General features: G+C 35.8%; 2 protein-coding genes across 3 annotated transcripts; one reads left to right on the top strand and one right to left on the bottom strand.

The window, feature by feature from the left end:
- Positions 1-234: 234 nt before the first annotated feature.
- Positions 235-12,522, bottom strand: LOC132177377 (Protein kinase superfamily protein). Of its 2 annotated transcripts, XM_059589661.2 has the most exons (13): positions 12,190-12,515; positions 11,706-11,855; positions 10,668-10,838; positions 8,964-9,107; positions 7,998-8,103; positions 7,731-7,879; positions 7,416-7,541; positions 6,331-6,474; positions 5,628-5,715; positions 3,054-3,427; positions 2,014-2,337; positions 1,030-1,260; positions 235-570 (listed from the first exon to the last, which is right to left on the bottom strand). In XM_059589661.2, the coding sequence occupies exons 1-13, from the start codon at positions 12,460-12,462 to the stop codon at positions 436-438; spliced, it is 2,415 nt and encodes an 804-aa protein (XP_059445644.1). In that variant the 5' UTR covers positions 12,463-12,515; the 3' UTR covers positions 235-435. The 2 variants fall into 2 exon arrangements, with proteins under 2 accessions (XP_059445644.1, XP_059445646.1); XM_059589663.2 differs by lacking the exon at positions 2,014-2,337 and having other exon boundaries at positions 12,190-12,522.
- Positions 12,523-15,649: 3,127 nt separating this feature from the next.
- Positions 15,650-19,028, top strand: LOC132177817 (Tetratricopeptide repeat (TPR)-like superfamily protein). The gene is made up of 4 exons (XM_059590280.2): positions 15,650-15,874; positions 16,836-17,048; positions 17,701-17,856; positions 18,376-19,028. Exons 1-4 carry the CDS (start codon positions 15,770-15,772, stop codon positions 18,781-18,783), a joined length of 882 nt encoding a protein of 293 aa, XP_059446263.1. The 5' UTR covers positions 15,650-15,769; the 3' UTR covers positions 18,784-19,028.
- Positions 19,029-20,461: the final 1,433 nt, after the last annotated feature.

The following is a 20,461-nucleotide window of genomic DNA, read 5'->3' on the forward strand; positions in this document are numbered from 1 at the left end:
ACAAAATGAGCCACTTCCCACTTAGTGTTTGAAAGCATTCCCGATAACTCTCATTTCCTTTTAGCTTTAAGAATTAGGAGTGGCAAAGATGAAAGACCGTCCCTTATAATTTGTTTTTGTGTTGTTTGTTTTTCTTTCTTTTTCCCGAAGTTGAAGTTGAATTTATAAAAAAATAAATTGTTTTGGGAGATGAAGTGACTCCCCTGATTGAAAGAAACAACAGCAATCAGCCTATGACAAGAAGCGCAACTGTACATTTGAAATGCAGTGAAGATTATATTATATACAAGGAGAAAATTTTGGGTCTTGATGTTTGCATGGTACTGAGAAATGCACAGAAGATGTGCATTAGAATAACCATAGTGTATTTCTGTATAAGTTCATCAAAATATGCACAATATATAGGCCTTAAACAGCTCAGTTATAGCATATTCTTTACAAAAATGTATCTCGGATTACGCGTGCCAATACCCGGGAAGATAATCGACTGAGCACATCTGGGAGCACTCTAGCAGATATGCCTGGCAACACTGGAAGAAGTTCTTGGATGACTCGTGCAACATCCACACCCTGTTAACACCCACAAAGAAAACGGTCACAAAAAACACTCATGAATGAACGTCTACACCCTGTTGGCTGAGAAAAGAGAGTGGGGGAAAGAAATAGCCTAAGAAGCATTTATATATGAGAAAGGGAACATCTACACCATGACAACTTTTCATGTATGATCAAATATTTGGATTACATTTGGTATGCAAAATGGTTATTCTATTAGAAAAAAAGAATAGTTTTTATTGCAAATAGAAGAAGGTGAAATGGTATAGCTATTCCTATGGCCTATGAGGGAATGACTATTTTTTAAATTTACAAATAGCATTCCAAGTGTTAAGAGTATATGTATACTTTAACATTAAAACTATTTTATTCCACATTCTTCCATTCTTAATAAAGGCTATTCATTTTTTCTAATAGAATAATCATTCCGCATATTAAATGTACCCTTAATGTCTAAGCACAATGCTTTAATACCTGATTTGACGTTCTTGATATTGAACTTCCTGCTGTCAAGAACTCAACCACTTTCTGAACATTATTCAATATAACCTTGTCTTCCTCAGTTATTGTGGGTAGAAGTCCTGCTGGCTTTAAGGGTCCGAAAGCAGGAACCATACTAAAAACTGGAGCAGCATTTCCAACTCCTAGAACTGACATTAGCTGTACCAACTGATCCCTTGTAACCGCATCAATGCCCTTTACAATCTGCTTCCCATACCAATGACAATATTTAAATGGCCTCCATACAACCAACTTCAGTGCATACCAATGAGAAAATAATTCTTATCCTAAGCACAGTCCCTTGTGAGAAAACATCACAAGGCCATGGCACTAGTCAAGAAAAGCATTTTTAGTGGGGAAAGAGAATAATGAGACCGCATATCCACAATGGAGGAATAGAAACTATAAATATATGTGAAACTAGAAAGCTTAAATAAATGAGAAAACTGAAGCAAATACTGAGCCCCCATGCCATGGTATAATGACTATTAGACTTCCATAAATTTGAGGCAGATAAACAAAATCAACTAATGATATAATTACAAACAAAAGAAAGCAAGCAAGAAAAAAAAATAACTTAAAAAGAAAACTTTCCATTCTTTTCTTGCTAATCTTAGAACTCTAATTGTTACGGATCAAAACAAGTGGTACCAATAAAAAAATAGAGAATAGATACAAGAGCAGATTGTCCACTCTTAACCTCAATGATTAAGAGTACATATATTAAAGGGTAATGGGAAACAAAAACTGTGGCCAACATTGTCATTTCTCATCTGGTCAAATCTGATGAACCAAAACAAGTAACTATAAAATATAAATCTTTATTCCTATATTATCACCATCATCATCATCATCAATATTAACCTTGAACATCAACGTTAACAACACTAGTCTTTTTTTTTTTTTTTAAAGTAACAACACTAGTCTTTTTAACTTAAAAGTTACTTCTAGAAGTACCTCGTCCAGAAGAAATTCTCGGAAAAAGCTCCCTTTATCAGACAGCAGAAATGCTAAAGCTGCCCTTGTTTGAAGAGGCTGCTTGGGTTGAGATCCACTGGAAGAATAACCAGGAATGATATACCCGGTTTGACTTTGCAGGATGCCAAGTCCAGCCATGTCCCCACTCAGAGCCTCCCCACCTCCACTTTTAGCTGCAGTTATGAAATTCTCGAAGGCTTGCATGACATCAATGAATCTTTCAGCATCAAAAACTCCGGATTTCCCATATATTGTGTAACGTAAAGCACTCCTTAACCGTGGGGATTCATCAGTCAGGAGCCTCTAACAACAAAATATAAAGACATAATCAACTCCAATTTAGATGACTAAGAGCATAAAGAGAAAGCCCAAGGCAGTAGCTTAGACATATCAGTGTGGCCAAATGTGAATTAACAGCTAGGATTCTTGCCAAAAAATTTCACCCTAATCTCAACTAAACTAGTTCATAACTAGTACTTTTGAGGTCATGCAGTCATTCATCCAGCTCAATCATTTACAGAAGTTTTATCCTTCCATACTAACTTCCACTAGCTGTTTTTAGTAAATGCAAAAATACTTGGGTATTAAGAAAGGCTGTGTTAAATGAACCTCAAACTTATTATTGACATAGATATCACCTACAACATTCCCATTGGAAGGACCTTCTGAAATAAGCTCGAGCATCCAATGATGTGGCTTCTGTTTTGCAGTCAAAGATCAATTACAATTATTTACCTAAGATATCTCCAATTCAACAAATCTTAGGGGCTAAGTTCAGATCTGTAACCTTTTAGCTCGACTAAGTCACCTTGTTTGTTACCTGAACACTACACAGCTAAATAGCATAAACTAAAATACCAGTGGTCTAATCTATTTAGGAGTGCATATACGCCACATTTAAAGACTGAAGGGGTATTAAGAGTTAACCACCGAGCTATTATGAGCACCAACATATTTCTTCAGATATAGATGTTAATAGATTTTGAAAAAGTATAACAAAAATTCGCAAGGTATTATACCTGTGCAATATATGGATATGCCTCATCTACAATGGCAAAATCAGGGTTTCCCACTAAAGCAATGCCTTCCAGTACCCCAATTGCCCTGATTATAAGAGCAAAATAAGGGGGTATTCTAAATGGATAATCAAATGTTATTTGTGCCAAATCGGATGCCAGCTCTTGGAAGTTGATATTTTTGGCACCTCCACCTTCGAGTGCCTGATCAAAAACCTTGGCCAAAACAGGTAAGATGGGTTCCAAATTAACCCCATCTGGGATGAAACCAAGTTTAACAAAGTCTTTGACGATAGCTCCATAATCCCGATGAATGAGATGAGCAATTGCTTCAACCATTCCATACTTTTGATCATCAGTTAGTTTTGTAACTAGACCTGTTGCAGCAAGTTATACTTTAGGATGCTAAAAAATTAGTCTCCATAACTAAATGAAGTATTAAACAGTCCAATGTGTCAGAGAGAGATCTACTAAATCATGGCAAAAGGACACAAAATATAATGCGTCATTTCTGTAATTGAGGATACTTAGCTATTGATATGGAGTTGAAGAAACATCCATAAGTTGAATTTTAACCAGGAAAGCAACTCACAAAAAATAAATAGTTTTACTTCTCTTATCTATCATGAAAAACAACAAGGATTTTTTTTTTTTTTGCAATAATGACATTAATCATATTGATGAGAATGATGATCATGGAAGAGTGGTACAAAATTATAGAACATATTCATTATAACAATATACCCATGTATTTCTGAAGGAAAATATTAAACTACTGTCCTAAGCTTTGACCCGTTTTCAAGTAGCTTCCTTGGTTTTTAATTTTAACAATCAGTTCCTCGTGTTTTCCCAAATTTCCAATTAGATCTGTCCCTCTCTATTTTTTTTTTTTTAACAGAACCCATGTGTATTTCTAGTTATGCTCAGAAGAAAAAAAAAATTTTTGATTTGTCCCTCTCTATGTTGTCAAAAAAAATTTAACACAACCCTTGAGCAATTCTAATTATGCTTGGAGAAAAACAAATTACCAAAAAAACAAAAGCAAAGAAGAAGAAAAGCTGAAGAAATAAGGGGCAAACAAGGTTGAGGTTGCAACTAAGCCACCCCATTTTCTCAATGTAACCCAAGGGAACTAACCCCTCCATGACTCAGCCCCTTCACTACGTCACAAAGCGGGAAGAGGTGAGGTCACAGAAAAGGGTGACCACCCCTCCATGAGGTTGGCCCCTCCACGACCCGCCCCCTCCGCAAGGTCAAGGAGATGGAGGTTGCAAAGGGGACGACCGCCCTAGGGCACTCTCAGTCCCATTGGTTTGTACCTTTTTTTTTTTAATGACAAGAAACCCCTTCAAGATAGGGTCACTTCGTACACCCACCCCTGTCGAATAAAACTCGGACACGTGCAAAGTGCCCCCTCCACACGGATCAAGTACTACTCCGGTTTCGCCAACAGGCTGGCCCCAAAGAATTGTTTGCATCCAAGGGGATTCAAACCTTTAGACCTAATGAGAATTCCACCAAGACCAAGTCCCTTACCACTTGAGCCAACCCCTTGAGGTTAAAATACGGTATTTTTGCTGTTTTTTTTTTTTCTTTGCATTTTTTCTTTAGGGAATAATTGAAATTGCACAAGGATTATATTAGTTAAACTGACAGAATGGGAGCAAAAGGATCCATTTGGAAATCAGGAAACATACAAGAAATTAATTGCTAAAATTGCAAACTGAGGGAGTTACTCAAAAACAGACCAAAACAGAATGTAGTAATTTGATACAATCTTTATTTATGAATATAAAATTCAAAAAGGTTTTACAATTAGATGTTCCTTTTAATTTGAACTAAGGACAGTTTTTTGTAAGTAAAATAACTTTATTATATTAAGAAGGAAGCTCCAATACAAGGCTAGTGTAATAAAAGTTTCTCCTAAAGAGTTAACATGCTGAGGATCTGAGTTTATAACAAGCCATGGAAGTTCAACGCCATCAAAAGTCCTGCTCTCTCTCTCTCTCTCTCTCTCCAAAATGTCCACATCACACAAGGAAACAGAATTCCAATTTTTAATTTGAACAATGGATTCATGTATTTGCTCCAAAAGAAAGCAACAGTATCTGATTGTGTCCATTCCAACAACAGCAGCAATACTCTACTTGCTTGATGCTTCTCATAATCTCTATGTGGAATTATAAAAGAAGAAAATCATCTAACTAGACTAACTTACATTTGAAAAAAAAAAAAAAAGTGAGTTCCATCAAACATGTTTTTTTTTTTTGATAAGTAAGTTCCATCAAACATGTTAGCAGAGAGTAAATCAAAGATATAGAACAGAAGAATCAATGTCTAGAAAAGGACAGAAAGAAGAACAAACTCTAAAAACAATTAACAATATGAGAGAGAGAGAGAGAGAGAGAGAGAGAAGCATATCCTTCAACAAGAAAACCTCAAGATTTAACATGTTTTATTAGAAATGCAGAAAGAAATTTAAAAATGAGTAATTCAAAAAAGACTATGCATATGATGCTGATAACCATGGGGAAAGATGATGTTTCACCATATGCTCTAATTGAAGTAGATAGTTACCAAAGTCGAGTATGCATAGCTTTCCATCCGGAGTGCGGATTAAATTCCCAGGATGAGGATCAGCATGGAAAAAACCAGTATCAAGCAGCTGCCATGAAAATGAAATGAGTTCAAAGTTTAAAACAGAATGACGCTCAGTAGGCTAGGAACTACGAATTCTCACCAACCATAAGTTGCAACTGAAACCATGTTAACAAGCATTATTTTCCTCATTCACAACACATTCATTACCATACATGAAACATTGGTAGAGAATGTAACATTTCTGCAGTTTTATATTAGAAGCATACAGTGGAGACACACAATTGACTCTATGATCAGCTCTCTCTCATGTATCCAACTAAATCAATATTGGAAAATTGTGAATGATACGACAACTACATGTATTTCATCAGTATCTTTAACTCCCTAGTTCCACAAAAACATGAATCAAGACATGCAAGACATGTTTTCCCCCTCTGTCTATGCCAAAATGCTGTCATAATAAAGAGGAGGAAATGGATTAGACAGAGGGGGAGGAGAAAACAGAAAAGAAACCAAATATTCGGAAATCTTATGAAAGTGTGTTCCACGTTGAATCCTGAACAGAATGATAAACTACATTTTCTTTTAACAAAATGCAAAATAGTACCCACCTTAAAAGCACTTAAAGTATCTCCAAAAACAATATCCTTGCAACAAATGCTTTAATAGAAACGCTTACCTGCTTTAGGTAGCATATGACTCCAACATTAACCAATTCTCCGACATCACTTTCTGTACTTTGTGACAGCTTCTCTCCATCTACCCATCCAGTAGTAAGAACCTTTCTTGAAGTATATTTATCATAGGTTTTTGGTACGACAACCTGGAATTCATAAGCTTTTTAAGCAGTATTCACACAAAGTCTCCCACAGATTAAGAAAACAAAACACCAAGTGAGAAGTTGTTTAGAGACGTTTCTGTTAAAAGAATTTGAACAAACAAGAAAAATTGAAAATATATATATATATATATATATATATATATATATATATATATATATATATATATATTTTACTAGTGGATAAATAGAGCTTTCACTATTGTCACTTGTCAGAGTAAATGAATTACAATTATGAAAAGGCAGGCTTTGAAGATATACAAGATGTTATAAGATGAATTGATTAGTTTGCAGTCTATTGGTAATTATGTCAGCAGAAAAACGAGACCTATTACCAGGCATTATTAAACAGATATTTAGCTTCCCATGGTTTCTACAGTCGGGTAGTATCACAGCTCATTCACAGAATTTTCTTCGTGTTATCACAGGTTTGAAATCCAAAGTAATCATAGACATTTCATACCCAGGCATAGACACAATAGCACATAGAAGAAACAGAATGTTTTCTTCAATTAAGTTTATCATCGTTAAATGTAAACATGTCAAAATGGCAGTTGAGGGACATATCCAGAAGAGAACAATTTCTATTCTTTACAGAGGAACATCATGGTAAAAAATGAACTTGTGTTTCTATAAGCTATATTGACAGTTAAACATTGCAATGCAACCATGACAGTTCAATGTAAAAAAGTATTGTCACCAGACAAATATCAACTCAATAGTCCTATATAGAGCTTAAACTAATTTAGAGCATTGCACCCATGCATTATTTGAACTTGGAGTTTTTATTTATTTCCATAGTCTGTATTCCAACATTCCAGTGCTTCATGATATATATTTGAACAAAGATGAGTTTCACCAAACCTTGTAGCTGAAATCAACACAAACTTCTTGAAACGTAATAAAAGTATAATGTTAAGACTCACCTGAGGAAGGTCCTTCCTCATCATTTCAGCAAAGAGTATTCCATTTTCCCCTTCATTAACATAATCTAACTCCTCAAAAAAACGAGCAGCCCATTCATCAACCAGTCCGACTACATCTACTGAGATCTGAAAAATATACGCAAAGAGCCAGGGGAGGGAGTGTGAAAAAGCCATTATTGCTTCTTCTTCTTCTTTGCAAGTTAAAATAAAAATAAATAAATAAATAAAAAATAAAAAAACCATTATCGCTACCTATAGTTGCCTCTTCAAAAGAAAGGTACTAATTCACTACAAGTCAGATCTGTGCAACATTACCTGAGGAAACCTCCTTAGAACCAAACCCAAGTTCCGTATGACATACAAATCAACAGTAACTGTCTCAAGAACAAAAGGCCTCTGCACTTTAACAGCAACCAGGTCCCCATTTTCTTTCAAACGGCCCTTATACACCTGTCCAAGAGATGCTGCCATCACAGGAAGAATAAATACTTTGGAACTAGCAAATTTTAGAAAGCTAGTCAAGGGAAGCAAGAATTTACTGTTAACAGAGTCTTATATACAAAAGGTTATGTGAGAGCCTACCAGCAGCAATTGGGGAAGATGATAGTTCAGAATAGATATTTTGCCATGGCTGACCAAGTTCCTCTTCAATAAGAGCCATAGCAACATCATCTGGAAATGAAGGAACCTTCACATATCATCAAACAGAAAGATCAGCCATGAAGAGGGATACCTAAAATATACAAATTCAGACACCATTAAACAAAAATCAAGCCAAGTTCTATCTCTTCTCTTTTGATAGGTCTGTCTGAGGTTCAACCAGTTACAGGAATTGGAACTCTGATTTTATGAATTCTTCTTTCATTTGTGGGGAGGAGGGCACGGGCAGGGATGGAGTAATAGTATATTAGAAGAATTCAAAGTTCAAAACACTTGATTTTGAAGTTCAACTCGAATTACATTAACTACGATTGACAACTGGGACTGGACAAGCCATGCCAATATCTGCATAAGCAAAACATGAAGTTGAAAGGCCTACCACAAGCTCAACTCAGCTGATTTATTAAGAAAAAAGCTTGTGAGACACCCTGAACACTTCCCTTAATACATCTACCAACAAGTTTCCTAACATCACAATCCAAAAAGAAGAGGGTTTTTTATCAAAAAAAAAAAAAAAGAAAAAAAGTATGCAATTGCCTTGATCCACAAACCCGATTAGCTTCTTTTCTGTCATTTTTACACCCTAATTTACAGCACATCTAAAATACCGTCACTAACCGATAAAAAGTATTAATTGAAAATTAACTTAAACATGTGTGACTTCTAGTTGATTACATATTTGCACAACACAATGTAGCTTTATTTTCTTGTTTTATAACCATCTCTCTTATAGAGATACTGGATGTTATGGATATCATACAGGTAACTTTCATTTTTCCTTCTTTTCTTTAGAAGAGCTCAGCATAGGGATAGTGACTTTGATTTAAGTATAATCATGAAAATAAGGAAACTGAAAGCTATAAAAAAAAAAGAAGCTTAATAACTTACCTTGTCACAAAGCTTTTGCAGCTCAGACATTGCAGCAGGTGACAGTATATCTGGTCGAATGCTCAATGCTTGACCAAGTTTTATATACGCTGGACCCAAAGAGGTGACAATTTCCCTTAATTCAATCGCTCTAGAGACTTCATTCTGATATGGAAAAGCAACTAATGAGTAAATCAGACTGAAAGTGTAAAGTTAATTTTAAATAATGGATATGAATGAGGGCACATTTCAAACCGGTATAACCATTAAGGTCAATTAAAAGAACTAGGTGTGCTCAAAATCCGTGATTACCCAAACCGGCCAACAAAACCTGACCAAATTTGGCTGTTCTTCGCCAAGGTCGGGCCAGAAGTCAGTTAAATAGGGTTAGAAACCCAAACCAAACCCGACCCGACCCCCTTAATATGTATAGTTTTTTTTCTTTCAGTTTACAACCTAGCCACCCCCTCAAAAAGCGCTCTCCACTTTTCTTTGCTCTCTCCTTCTTCCTCTTCGATTCTTTTTCTTCTTCTCTCAATTTATTGGAACATTTGTCGTCCTCTTCTTTCGAACCCCAACTCTCTTTGGAAAACCTCCTATTCATATCGAGGTTTTTTTTGTTTTGGTTTTCCCTTTCTCTGTCTTTGGAGTTGACAACCCTAGGCTGTGCTTGTCAATCCCCTCCCATGGCCTCTCTGCCCCTGTGCCGCCCTCTTCAGTGAGGCAGTGAGCCTGTCTCGCTTGATATGTGGCAGATCAATAGTGAGCCTGTCTTGATCATCAATAGATTTAAGCACAAAACTCCTCCCTGCGGCCCAACCAACCTACCTAACCGATCACCGCCTCCCACCTGTTGATGGCAATGCAGTTCGGTATGAGCTGGCTCTATGGTCAGTTCAACATGTGACTTTCAACCGGGGGGAGGGGGGGTCAAAAGTCGAAAACACCTCTATTCCGACCCCAAGGGGTCAGATTACACCCCTAAAAAGAAATGTGCATACAAGTTTTCTAAAAGGACGTCTGTCTAGTTAAATCATCAATTATCTCAAAAGGTTAAACTGATAGAAAATAGTAAATTTAATCATTTAATTAATATTCCAACACTCTCCTTCATGTATGAGCTCAAATTCTTTTTCAACAAGTGAGGCCTAACACGTGAAATATTTAACTTTTTTCTAAGTACGTGGAATTTTTAACTAACATTAGGAGTAAACTGTGGAGTCAAGTTCGAACTCAAGACCTCTACTCTTATATCAAGTTGAAAAAAGAGAAGAAGAGAAGATAGGAAGAAGACGTTTTCTTATTCCTTATGCATATGCCATATGGCATTTACGTGTGTTTAAATAGAAAAACCATACAAGTGATTATGGAATTATAATTAATGTAGAAAAACCATACAATAGTAATGACAATAAGATCAGAAAATAATGGCAGAATATTATCAAATCAGAATCAGTTAGGTTTCCTTCTTCAAAATAATTTGTATCGGGTGACATCAGTTAATGGAGGAAACTCATATCCTCCATTTCTGGAGAGAAATTGTAGGGAAAAATAACTTACAAGGAAAAAGAAATAGTAATTCACATACAACCGATGCTGCTTAAAACTGAATTATCTTGTTTCTGTTGCAAGAATATATATGATCTATTAATTGTTTAAATAAGTCAACTGATCATGTGAAACTACCGTCAGCATAGAAAGCAAAAAAGGCATAAAAAAAGATACCTCTTTGACCTTCTTGTTAATCACATCCCAAGCAAGACGTGAAAGAAAACCCCCGGCAACAGATAGCAACTGAGCAATACGTGTTGCAACAGCACGTGGCCGTTTTCCCCAATATGCTGAGATGCTAGCAGGATCATACACCAAAGGCAAAAACTCACTGCTTTCATTTACCTACAGAAGCACACAAAGCACGTCACATGACCAGATAACATTATAATAGGGAAACAGTTGCACCAACTAGAAAGTTTCAGTGTCAAGCTCATGAAGAGAAACCATAAAGGATCACAAGAAGATCTACACTGATCCATATCAAACCATCTTTGCTTAACTTCTCATGGACAAATATAGCCGCAAACAGGTCGCTGAGTTATATGTTTCCCAAGTCATTTTAGCAACATCATCCACTCTAAGAGCTGACTAATCATGAGCAGGACTTTGAATTGTTGATGCACTTGCTTGAAAACGGTAATTCATTCCATCTTACAACTGTACAAGAATGTTATATTCGTGTCTGCCAGACTATGTTTTTCTTTTAAATTGGTTAGAGCTTGAACCTAAGACCTGTAGTTACAGTGTCCATGCATATATCAAGTCATCAATATACTAACCAATTTTTTTTCTTATTCTCATTCCTTCTATAAATATTTTACATAATTGAAATTGAAGGTTCAAAGAAGCAACCCCTCAACCGATCAATGTCAACAAACTCACACTGCCTCTAACTGGGCCCCAACTACAATTAACATTTTCAACAAATTACATTTGCAGATCAAATACATATACCCGAACACAAAGATGGAAACATTCCACACCGATACTGAACTTCAGTTCCTAAGTTATTTTTCACTTCCTACTGTTTCATAAACGAAAAATAACCAAATTTACCCTCTCACATACTTTATACGAAACTTGGATGATTATTACAGAAGCCAGTATACATTTCATCAGAGCTCGAACACTTACGAGCAATACACTACACAAGACATCACAGAAAGGAATCCGAACATCCATCAATGGATATAATGAATGTATACATACCTCGACAAGGCGTAGCTGAACGTTATCCTCAGCAAACTGTGAATCCCTTAGATTTTGTCCCCGAAGGCCTTTCATCAGTATTGCTAGGTCTTCATTTTCCTCCATCTGTGCCCTCACTCTTTTAATTTCCTTTGAAACATCCCCAATTCTCTGCCATTTCCAAAACAAATCAAACAGTCAATAAGAAAAACGAACATAAAGATTGACCACTTGTTTAAAATCACTGCTAAGATTTGAATTGCAATCCTCCTTTCTTCATCTCCATATCCTCCACTTTCTCAGGAACGAAGCAGAAAATTTATTCAGAATGTAGTCAACAAGCCTAAGCAACTCTTTGACTCATGTAGATTACCAAAGTTTTCCACAGCAGAAAGAATTACATATCCCGCATTTTCCTCCTCTTTCTCAGCAATCGAACAGAGCATGGACTTCATATAATAATTTAAAAATAAAAAGATAGCAAAAATTCAGCAAGCTCATTTACTGTGGAAACTCCGTTGACGGAGTTCAAAGACGGCGATTTCGCTGACCCGTTGACGGATTTTGGTGACGGCGGAGACCTTGAGGACCCATTGACGGTGTTTGGTGAGGTGGACTTGGACGAACCAGTCGGATTTGGTTTCGGTTCGGTGGCGACCGAGAAAATCCGGCTGGCCCGTCTGCGGACCCGAATTCTGTTCGGAAGTGCATAACGGGCCGGGAAGGCGCACCGGAGAGGCTCGATTCCACAGAAACCGAGCTGTGGTGCAGCTACCATAGTGTGCTAGTGGGCTGCACAATTCGGTGGAAATGCATTCTTGAGGCGTTTTTTTAATGGAGTGGGAAAAGGGCTGGCCGCGGGAGGAACACGTGGCTGGCTTTCACTTCTCCGTTTTCGGTTGGGCAAAGGTCACTGTGGGGTTTCCATGACCGTTCGATTTATAGTTTAAGATGAATTATGACAGACGGTCTATGTCAACTATTATAAAATTTATATCCTTTGTCTTCAAGCGCATATACTTTTAAATGGTCGCGATCCGAAAATAAAGGGTAGAATGTGCAGTGTGTAATCAAGAAGTTGTAATCAAAACAAAAGTTGTTGAGCGTCTACATATACTTTTTGGAGAAAAAATTATTAGAGTTTTGCCACATACATTCTCATTTTTAAAGTCTTTTTCTTATTATGTTAAGCAAAAGTTTTAAAAGAAAAATGGTAATTTATTTTTATAACTAGCTTACTAATAATAATAAAAACATATTCAAAAAAAGTGTACACAAAGATTCCGTTTGTTAATATTTTTTGCTTTTTTTAAAAAAAAAAAATTTAATATAAAATAAATGTAAAAATAGTTTTATCGACGCTATTTGTCCAATCCTAGATTAGCAAGCCACATCCCACTAGGTACTTGTGGTTTGCCCCGATATTAAATATGAAATAGGCAATTTGATTTAGAGATCAACTGCGTTTATAAGGTGTATATATATGTATTATTTGTGGGGTGAGCAGATTAACGTTTACCGTCTACCAATAGCAACCGAACCGACATTAACCGCCTACCGCAAGAAGTCAATCAGTAATCAGTTTATAATTTTTATACCGACGTCAGTTCAGTTCGGTTAATTGGTATAAATATTTTTTTATCAGTTAACTGATAAGTAATCGAATTAACTGATAATTAAACAATAATAAATATAATTAACTATCTACATATATATGGTGGATTCTTATTGTGTTAATTAATGGGTCAATTTAAAATTTATTTGGTTCAATAAGCTATTTTAGCCCCAAAAAAATAATATGGGACCCCAAAACAATCAATTTTTTGCCAAATTAAAAAAGCTCATGGTTAATTGATAAAACCAAACCTATTTTAACTGAAATATTCGTTTAACCAAAACTTTCGAAATAAATATTTATCGAAATGTTATCGGTGAATTAACCGATTTAATTGACAATTTAGGTTAACTGACCGAAAATGGCTTTACCAAACCGAATCGATACCCACCCTTAATAGAGCCCAACAAGTGTCCCATAGTCGTAGGAGTAGATGATCCCTACAGTGGATTGTGGGGATGAAGAAGATCCCACCCTTGGGGTTTAGGTCCACCTAGCTTCTTGCCAGAGGGGTGTGCAAACGGTTATAATCGGCGATTATTGGCTATAACTACTAATCGCAACCGCTTTGGATAGTTATCGATTTTTAATAAGCGCAACCGCCTAGGCAGTTAACAGTTATTTTATAACCGGTTAGCTGTTATTCAATCTAATAACCGATGATTTTATAACCGTTTTTTTTTTATATGAGCTTTTAAAGTATTTTGGGCCTTTAATTGGGCTATTTTTTGACTTATTTTAAGGGTTTAAGGCCAAAATGTTTCAAAAAATATGAAATAAACAAAATTGTTGGCCAGCCAATGTTTTTGAATAAGGCTTGGCCCAAAACACCAAAACAACGTCGTTTTGGATAGTTTATTATACATTTTATTATTATAAAATATTTAATATATATTTTAATATAAAGGTAGGCAGTTAATAACCGCTAACCGCCTCATTTGTGCTAAAACGGTTTGTACTAACCGCCCCGTAGGCAGTTAGCAGATATTAACTCCCTTGCCATACCCCTAAAACCGCTAACCACAATAACCGCTTATCAAAGTAGATAGCGGTTGACAAAATAATTATAACTGCTCCGTTTGAACACCCTTAGGTAGGACATTTTTTAGGCTCTAATAGGCCATGATGTGGCAAGCTGTTAAATTTTTTGATGGAACATGAACAAAAAGACTAGTTGCATTTATAAAATGTCTACAAATAATATTTGTGATACTTTTGTAAATCAAGGTGGCTATTTAATACATAGGCCGGTTTTTAATTTAATAACCGCCTACCAAAGTAGCTAGCAGTTGACAAAGTGATTATAACCGCTCCGTTTGAACACCCTTAAGTATGACATTTTTTAGGCTCTAATAGGCCATGATGTGGTAAGCTGTTAAATTTTTTGATGGAACATGAACGAAAAGACTAGTTGCGTTTATAAAATGTCTACAAATAATATTTGTGATACTTTTATAAATCAAGGTGGCTATTTAATACATAGGCAAACCACATGTGCTAGAAAAAGAAAGAGTACAAATCACACTACGTGGCATAGACTAATAGTCTTTATTTATTTATTTATTTTCTTTTAGAAATATTTGGTGTCTATTTTTTCCCCATCTCTTGTCCATTTTCATACAAGAGGTATGCAAATACATCATAAATATGTAAGACCTTCCCACATGTAGGTTCAAAATATTTAATAGTGTATTTAAAAAAGAGATAGACAATAATGTGTGAAAGAATGATACCAAACACATCTTATTTTTTTAAAACAATGAATTATCTAAAATAATTATTACACATTCATCTCTTGTCTATTTTTTTAACAAATTCATCATTGAATATGTAAAACATATATGTGATATTACATATTTAACGATAGATTAACTCATATTTTATAATAAAAATAAAACATTTCTCATTATTTAATGACTACTACTCCATGTCACATTAGCGGGGGCAGCACTCCTCCAGTCCCCCAAATTTTTGTTTAAAATCTCTAAAATTTAATTTTTTAAAAAAATAAATTTTATGTTTTTTTATGAGTTGGACCTCCAAAATTAACCTTTTATCCTTGAAAATTTTCATTTTTTTAGTTTCGTCCTCCCTCATTTCAAATTTTGATTCTACCCCCGTACATGAGCATGATTATGAATATGATTGCGATGGGAAGAACTAGAATATCTTTAAAAGGAAATGTTAAATAAGGAATAGTTATAACTTATAACCCGAAAAGAAAAATTATCTACTTAGATTAGAGAGGCTTACATATGCCCGACTACCACGCGTCAAACACTCATACGTGGCAAGCAATCCGGTCCTACAAACGAAGCGAATCCACAAGAAAACGAACTCGGACGCTAAGCCGTCCAGGTTCATTCCTCTCCCAACCTACAGCTCGCATGACCTCCAGCTCCCTCTCTCCGCAGCTTCAAATGCACTCTTTCTTTTCGTTCCTCACATCCAACAAAGTCCGTGTAGGAAGATGAGCCCGAGAAAAGGAGAGGAGAAAGATCCTCCTCCTCTGTACCATGTTGTTCATAAGCTCCCTCCCGGTGATAGCCCTTACGTTCGAGCCAAGCACGTCCAGGTTCTTTCTTTTTCTTCTTCTTCTTCTTTTTTTTTTTTAAAGCCAATCTGTGATATGCCGCTGCTGGTTACGATTGAGGAGAGAATTCAGGGAGTTATTTCATTGGAATCTTCAATTGCACTTGTGGATGGTTTACTGATTACTCTTCCTTTAACCGAGGGTACCGTAAAATTATCCGCTTACACATGAAATCGGTGCTTTTTTAAACAAGAGAATTGTCAATTTTCACTTGCGTATGTAAAAATGTTTTGTGTTTTTTTTTCATCCTACTTGTGTTTAGACTTCAGAGGTATTGGTTGTTGGGACTGGAAAACGTTGCTGGATGTGGGCCTTTTGCCTTTCCCATATTATAATTACCGGGGTTTTCTTTTCCCAGACTTTGTTCAATTCTCTGAACTACTTTTCCTGCCGCGGTCATATCCAACCTTGTTTTATCTATCCTAATTTACCCAAAATTCCCAAAGTAGCTGGATTTCTCTGATTCATGTTTGGCTTTTTGCTGAAAATGGTAAAAAAATCGCAAACAATGCTGATATTGAAATGGTTGCTTTATATTTAACGAAAAAGTTTTGGACGCAAGTAGTGGTTTGAAAATTATGAGTAAGCATTTTTTTTTTCAGTTGATCAATATTCATTTGCTTTGAAAATCATGATTTAATCATTTTATTAACTCTCTCCCCAAATACTTAAGTGAAAATATGAGGTGAACGACAGAGACCAACTTCGGAATACCATGTTATCCTAAAAATAAAATAAAAAATTTCTAAGTGGCGGTTGAAGTTTTTTGTTCAAATGTAATTGGCACAACTTTCCAACATGCACATATCTCAATCTGTTCTCAGATTTGTTTGCTAGGAGCGTCTTGAGTTCGTTATTTTCTTCGTTTAACAGTAAACTACCTATTTTGTTCAACTTAAGCTGCGTATCTAAATGAGTTACTCAAACTATTGGTTTTGTACAGCTAGTTGAGAAGGACCCAGATGCAGCTATAGTGTTGTTCTGGAAGGCGATAAATGTGGGTGATAGAATAGACAGTGCCCTCAAAGACATGGCAGTAGTTATGAAACAGCAGGATAGAGCAGAAGAAGCAGTTGAAGCTATAAAAGCTTTCAGGAATCGCTGCTCCAAGCAAGCTCAGGAATCATTGGACAATGTCCTTATTGACCTGTACAAGGTATCCACAGAAGCACAAAACAAGTTTAAAGTTTTTTTCTTTTTTACTTAACTTACTGTTAGAATAATTAAAAATGATTGAATTTACCATTTTTCATCGGTTTAGGATTTTCGGTTATTTCTCAGGTACTGTGTCATCAAAGATTGTATACCACTAGCTGGTAGTAATTATCACGTACTGTGTTACATATAATCCTGTATTTTGCATGAGATTTACATGTTTATTGTCTCTGGTCAGCATTTAGTATATATCCAGCAGTTTATCTTGAATTATTGATGCAATCAAAGATGATGGGCATCGTGGAATTTCAATAAACAATTTACTTAATTTGGACCTTTGAACATTATACTGATGCTCGTGACGTCTCTCCATATTGTATGGTTGAATGTGTTAAAAGAAGGGAATTTAGAATCTTCAATGATTCCAAAGTTTCTTTTCCTTTTCCGCTGCTTCAGAATCAAGCAACGTGATTCCCTTGGACCTTTTATACACTTTGCAAATAATCTGCTCACGTCTGCAGCCACTTCCACTCTTGTGGCTTTTATGGTTCTTATATTGTGTTGCTACATAAAAGACATGGGTGGGGTAGATGGGGTTCTCCCTTGGCCTTCATTATCCTTCTCTCTTTTTGTAACCATATTAAGTTTAACAGAAATGTGGGAGAATCGAGGAGCAGATTGAGCTACTGAAGCAGAAGCTTCGGATGATTTACCAAGGAGAAGCCTTCAATGGTAAGCCTACCAAAACAGGTCGCTCTCATGGAAAGAAATTCCAGGTCACCATCAAGCAAGAGACGTCCAGGATACTGGTACTATATAACATCAATTACTCTTTCTGGTTTTTTAGTACTTGTATGAGCTTCTTAGTGTAGTGAAATAATTGGATTTTTATCACAATTTTTTATTTTCTAATTCTGCGTTTTTAACTCTTCAAGCACAAAAGTTTTTGATATATTTCAAGATTCTGTTAGTTGTTTCCTGAAAGACCCTCAATTTGCCAAAAACATTTATTTGAAATCTAAAGCTAATGACTTGTTGTATGTCCCCATGGAATTCAGGAGTCTCTCTTTTGCCTCACCTATATTCTAGTTTGCTCGTAGCATGTGATGAGTTCTCTGTTTTCATTTTGCCTTCTCTTTCCATAAGCATGAGCTGCTGACCTCAACATTCACCCATGCTTTATCGTGTAAATCCTATATGAGTAAATAAATCATATAGAAAACTAAGGGCTTTTAGCTTTGTCTTATCCTTGCATTTCCCATTCATTCCCCTTCGTCATTATTTAGATTATCAGCACAAACCTGTGACTCTGGAAGCCTGTCACGCAGGGAAACTTGGGTTGGGCCTACATGCAGCAGGGAAACCACATGGCTGCCGAAGTGGTTTATCGCAAAGCTCAATTAATCGACCCAGATGCTAACAAGGCTTGCAACTTGTGCCTGTGCCTGATCAAGCAATCTCGATATGATGAGGCAAGGACATGTCTTGAAGATGTATTGCAGGGTAAAGTTTCAGGGTCCGAAGACCCCAAGTCAAGAAATCGTGCAGAGGAGCTGCTGCAGGAACTAGAGAAGTACCAATCTGCACCATCATCATCAAACTACGCAAGATCAAGTATAGAAGATGCTTGCATAGAGGGGCTTGAACAGTTGATGAACCAATGGGCCCCAATCAGGACAAGGAGATTGCCCATCTTTGAAGAGATCTCTCCATTTAGAGATCAGTTAGCTTGTTGATTTGAGCTTCTTTCACCTCCTTTTGTGAATGTTTGTCCGTGAGAAAAACGACCGTCAGGACTTATTCACTTGAATCTGGGGTACCAATTATGTAACATATGTGAGCATTCATTCGAAAGCAACTGTATATTTTATTCTAGGCGTTCTTTGTAAAGGGCCACTGTGCGGGTATGTGGGCCTGAGTCGCCTGACTTGTGTCTTTTACCCGTTCAACGCTGGCATGATATATACAACTTTTTTTTGTCCGATAGGGGTTATAAGAAAACAAAAATTAAGAGGGGTAACTAGCACATAAGAGACTTGAGGTCATTTGATCCATAGTCTGACTCAATTTTATCTAAGACATCAATGGAAATGTGGTGAATGCTAATTAGGTTTAAAGATTTTCATTGCAGGAATTGAACTTTCACCCTAGTACTTGTTCAATCACGGAAAATGATTCTCTCCATTTCAAATCTCCTTTATTTCCTCTGGTTAGTGCATTTAAAAGGGTAGTGATGTCCAAAAATTTGAACTTCAAAAAAATTTGGACAATTTTGTCATTCTAAATGCACTAATAGGAGGAAATAGGAAATTTAAAATGGAGAGGATCCTCTCTTCCATCAATCACATGGAAAATTTCTTGAAACTGTATACTCATTAACAAGATTACCGTGAAGGATCTTATGGGAAGTTTAGATGGGAGTAATCTTTGAATTTCTTTGAATTTTCTTCTACACAGGTAAGAATACGCGTTCCTTTGGTCTTGATAATGTTTACTTTTAAACGACAACAATAATGCATGCACATGTCCTAAATGTTTTTATTAATAATGCGCTAAACTTTCTGATGTGCGTCCTTACAAAAACTCTCCCTCTCCCTTCAACCAGAATCTCTAAAATCTGCCTTATTCTTAATCTGTTCTCTAACATAATCAATCACGAAGATGCATTTCCGTGAAACAAAATAATGAGCGAAGGCCCAACTGTGATATTGAGCCATTGAGAATTTGATCAGGGTACAGAGCAGATGGCCAATAGCATTCATTGCAGATACCAGATAAGAATAGGACAAAATATTTATCTAGAAAATAAATTGAAAAAATTAAATGCTTAAGAACTACTTCCATTGTTTCAGTTGTTCACTTGTGTCATGACTTGCTCCTATTCAAATAATCGATCATTTTCAGTTTGTGCACACTCTTGGCAACTTTAGTCTACCCTTAGCAAATACTTTTGTATTTTACTCTTGCTGACGTTGTATTTTTTTAATGTTATTTTTTAAGTTTAATTGTGACCATTTGTAAAATTTATTATAAAAGTGAAATTGTTTTATTCCACCAAAAAAAAAAAAAAAACACTTGGCGTAAAATCTGTATATAAAAGTGAAGAACTATTCTATTCCACAAAAATGAAAATGAATAGGTTTTATTTGGTTATGAATGAAGAATAAATCAAAATAATATATGCAATTTATAAATTGAGAAATAAAAGAAAAACAACGGTTTATATTAGTATTTTTCTTCCCTCCCATTTTTTAAATTTTTGCATCAATTATATAATTGAACAGAAAAATACAAAGATATTTTGGGAAGAATGAATACTTCTTATTAAGATGTTAGGGAGTAAACCAAACAACATAAGAATCTCATATTCCTGAAAATTCAATCAGATTCTTAATCTCTCAAACGTGAGAATAA

The sequence above is a fragment of the Corylus avellana genome, chromosome 4, assembly GCF_965113065.1.
Source record: "Corylus avellana chromosome 4, dhCorAvel1.hap1.2, whole genome shotgun sequence".
Lineage (NCBI taxonomy): Eukaryota > Viridiplantae > Streptophyta > Magnoliopsida > Fagales > Betulaceae > Corylus > Corylus avellana.

What these genes read in the sequence shown, in the direction of transcription:
- LOC132177817 (XM_059590280.2), top strand. Translation starts at nt 15,770, where the DNA reads ATGAGCCCGAGAAAAGGAGAGGAGAAAGATCCTCCTCCTCTGTACCAT. An exon ending in TCCTTATTGACCTGTACAAG is followed by an intron (nt 17,049 to 17,700) that starts GTATCCACAGAA and finishes TAAGTTTAACAG; the next exon opens with AAATGTGGGAGAATCGAGGA. An exon ending in AAGAGACGTCCAGGATACTG is followed by an intron (nt 17,857 to 18,375) that starts GTACTATATAAC and finishes CCTGTCACGCAG; the next exon opens with GGAAACTTGGGTTGGGCCTA.
- LOC132177377 (XM_059589661.2), bottom strand. Translation starts at nt 12,462, where the DNA reads ATGGTAGCTGCACCACAGCTCGGTTTCTGTGGAATCGAGCCTCTCCGG. An exon ending in ATCTTCCCCAATTGCTGCTG is followed by an intron (nt 7,880 to 7,997) that starts GTAGGCTCTCAC and finishes CTGTGATGGCAG; the next exon opens with CATCTCTTGGACAGGTGTAT. An exon ending in TGAGGAAGGACCTTCCTCAG is followed by an intron (nt 6,475 to 7,415) that starts GTGAGTCTTAAC and finishes TATGAATTCCAG; the next exon opens with GTTGTCGTACCAAAAACCTA.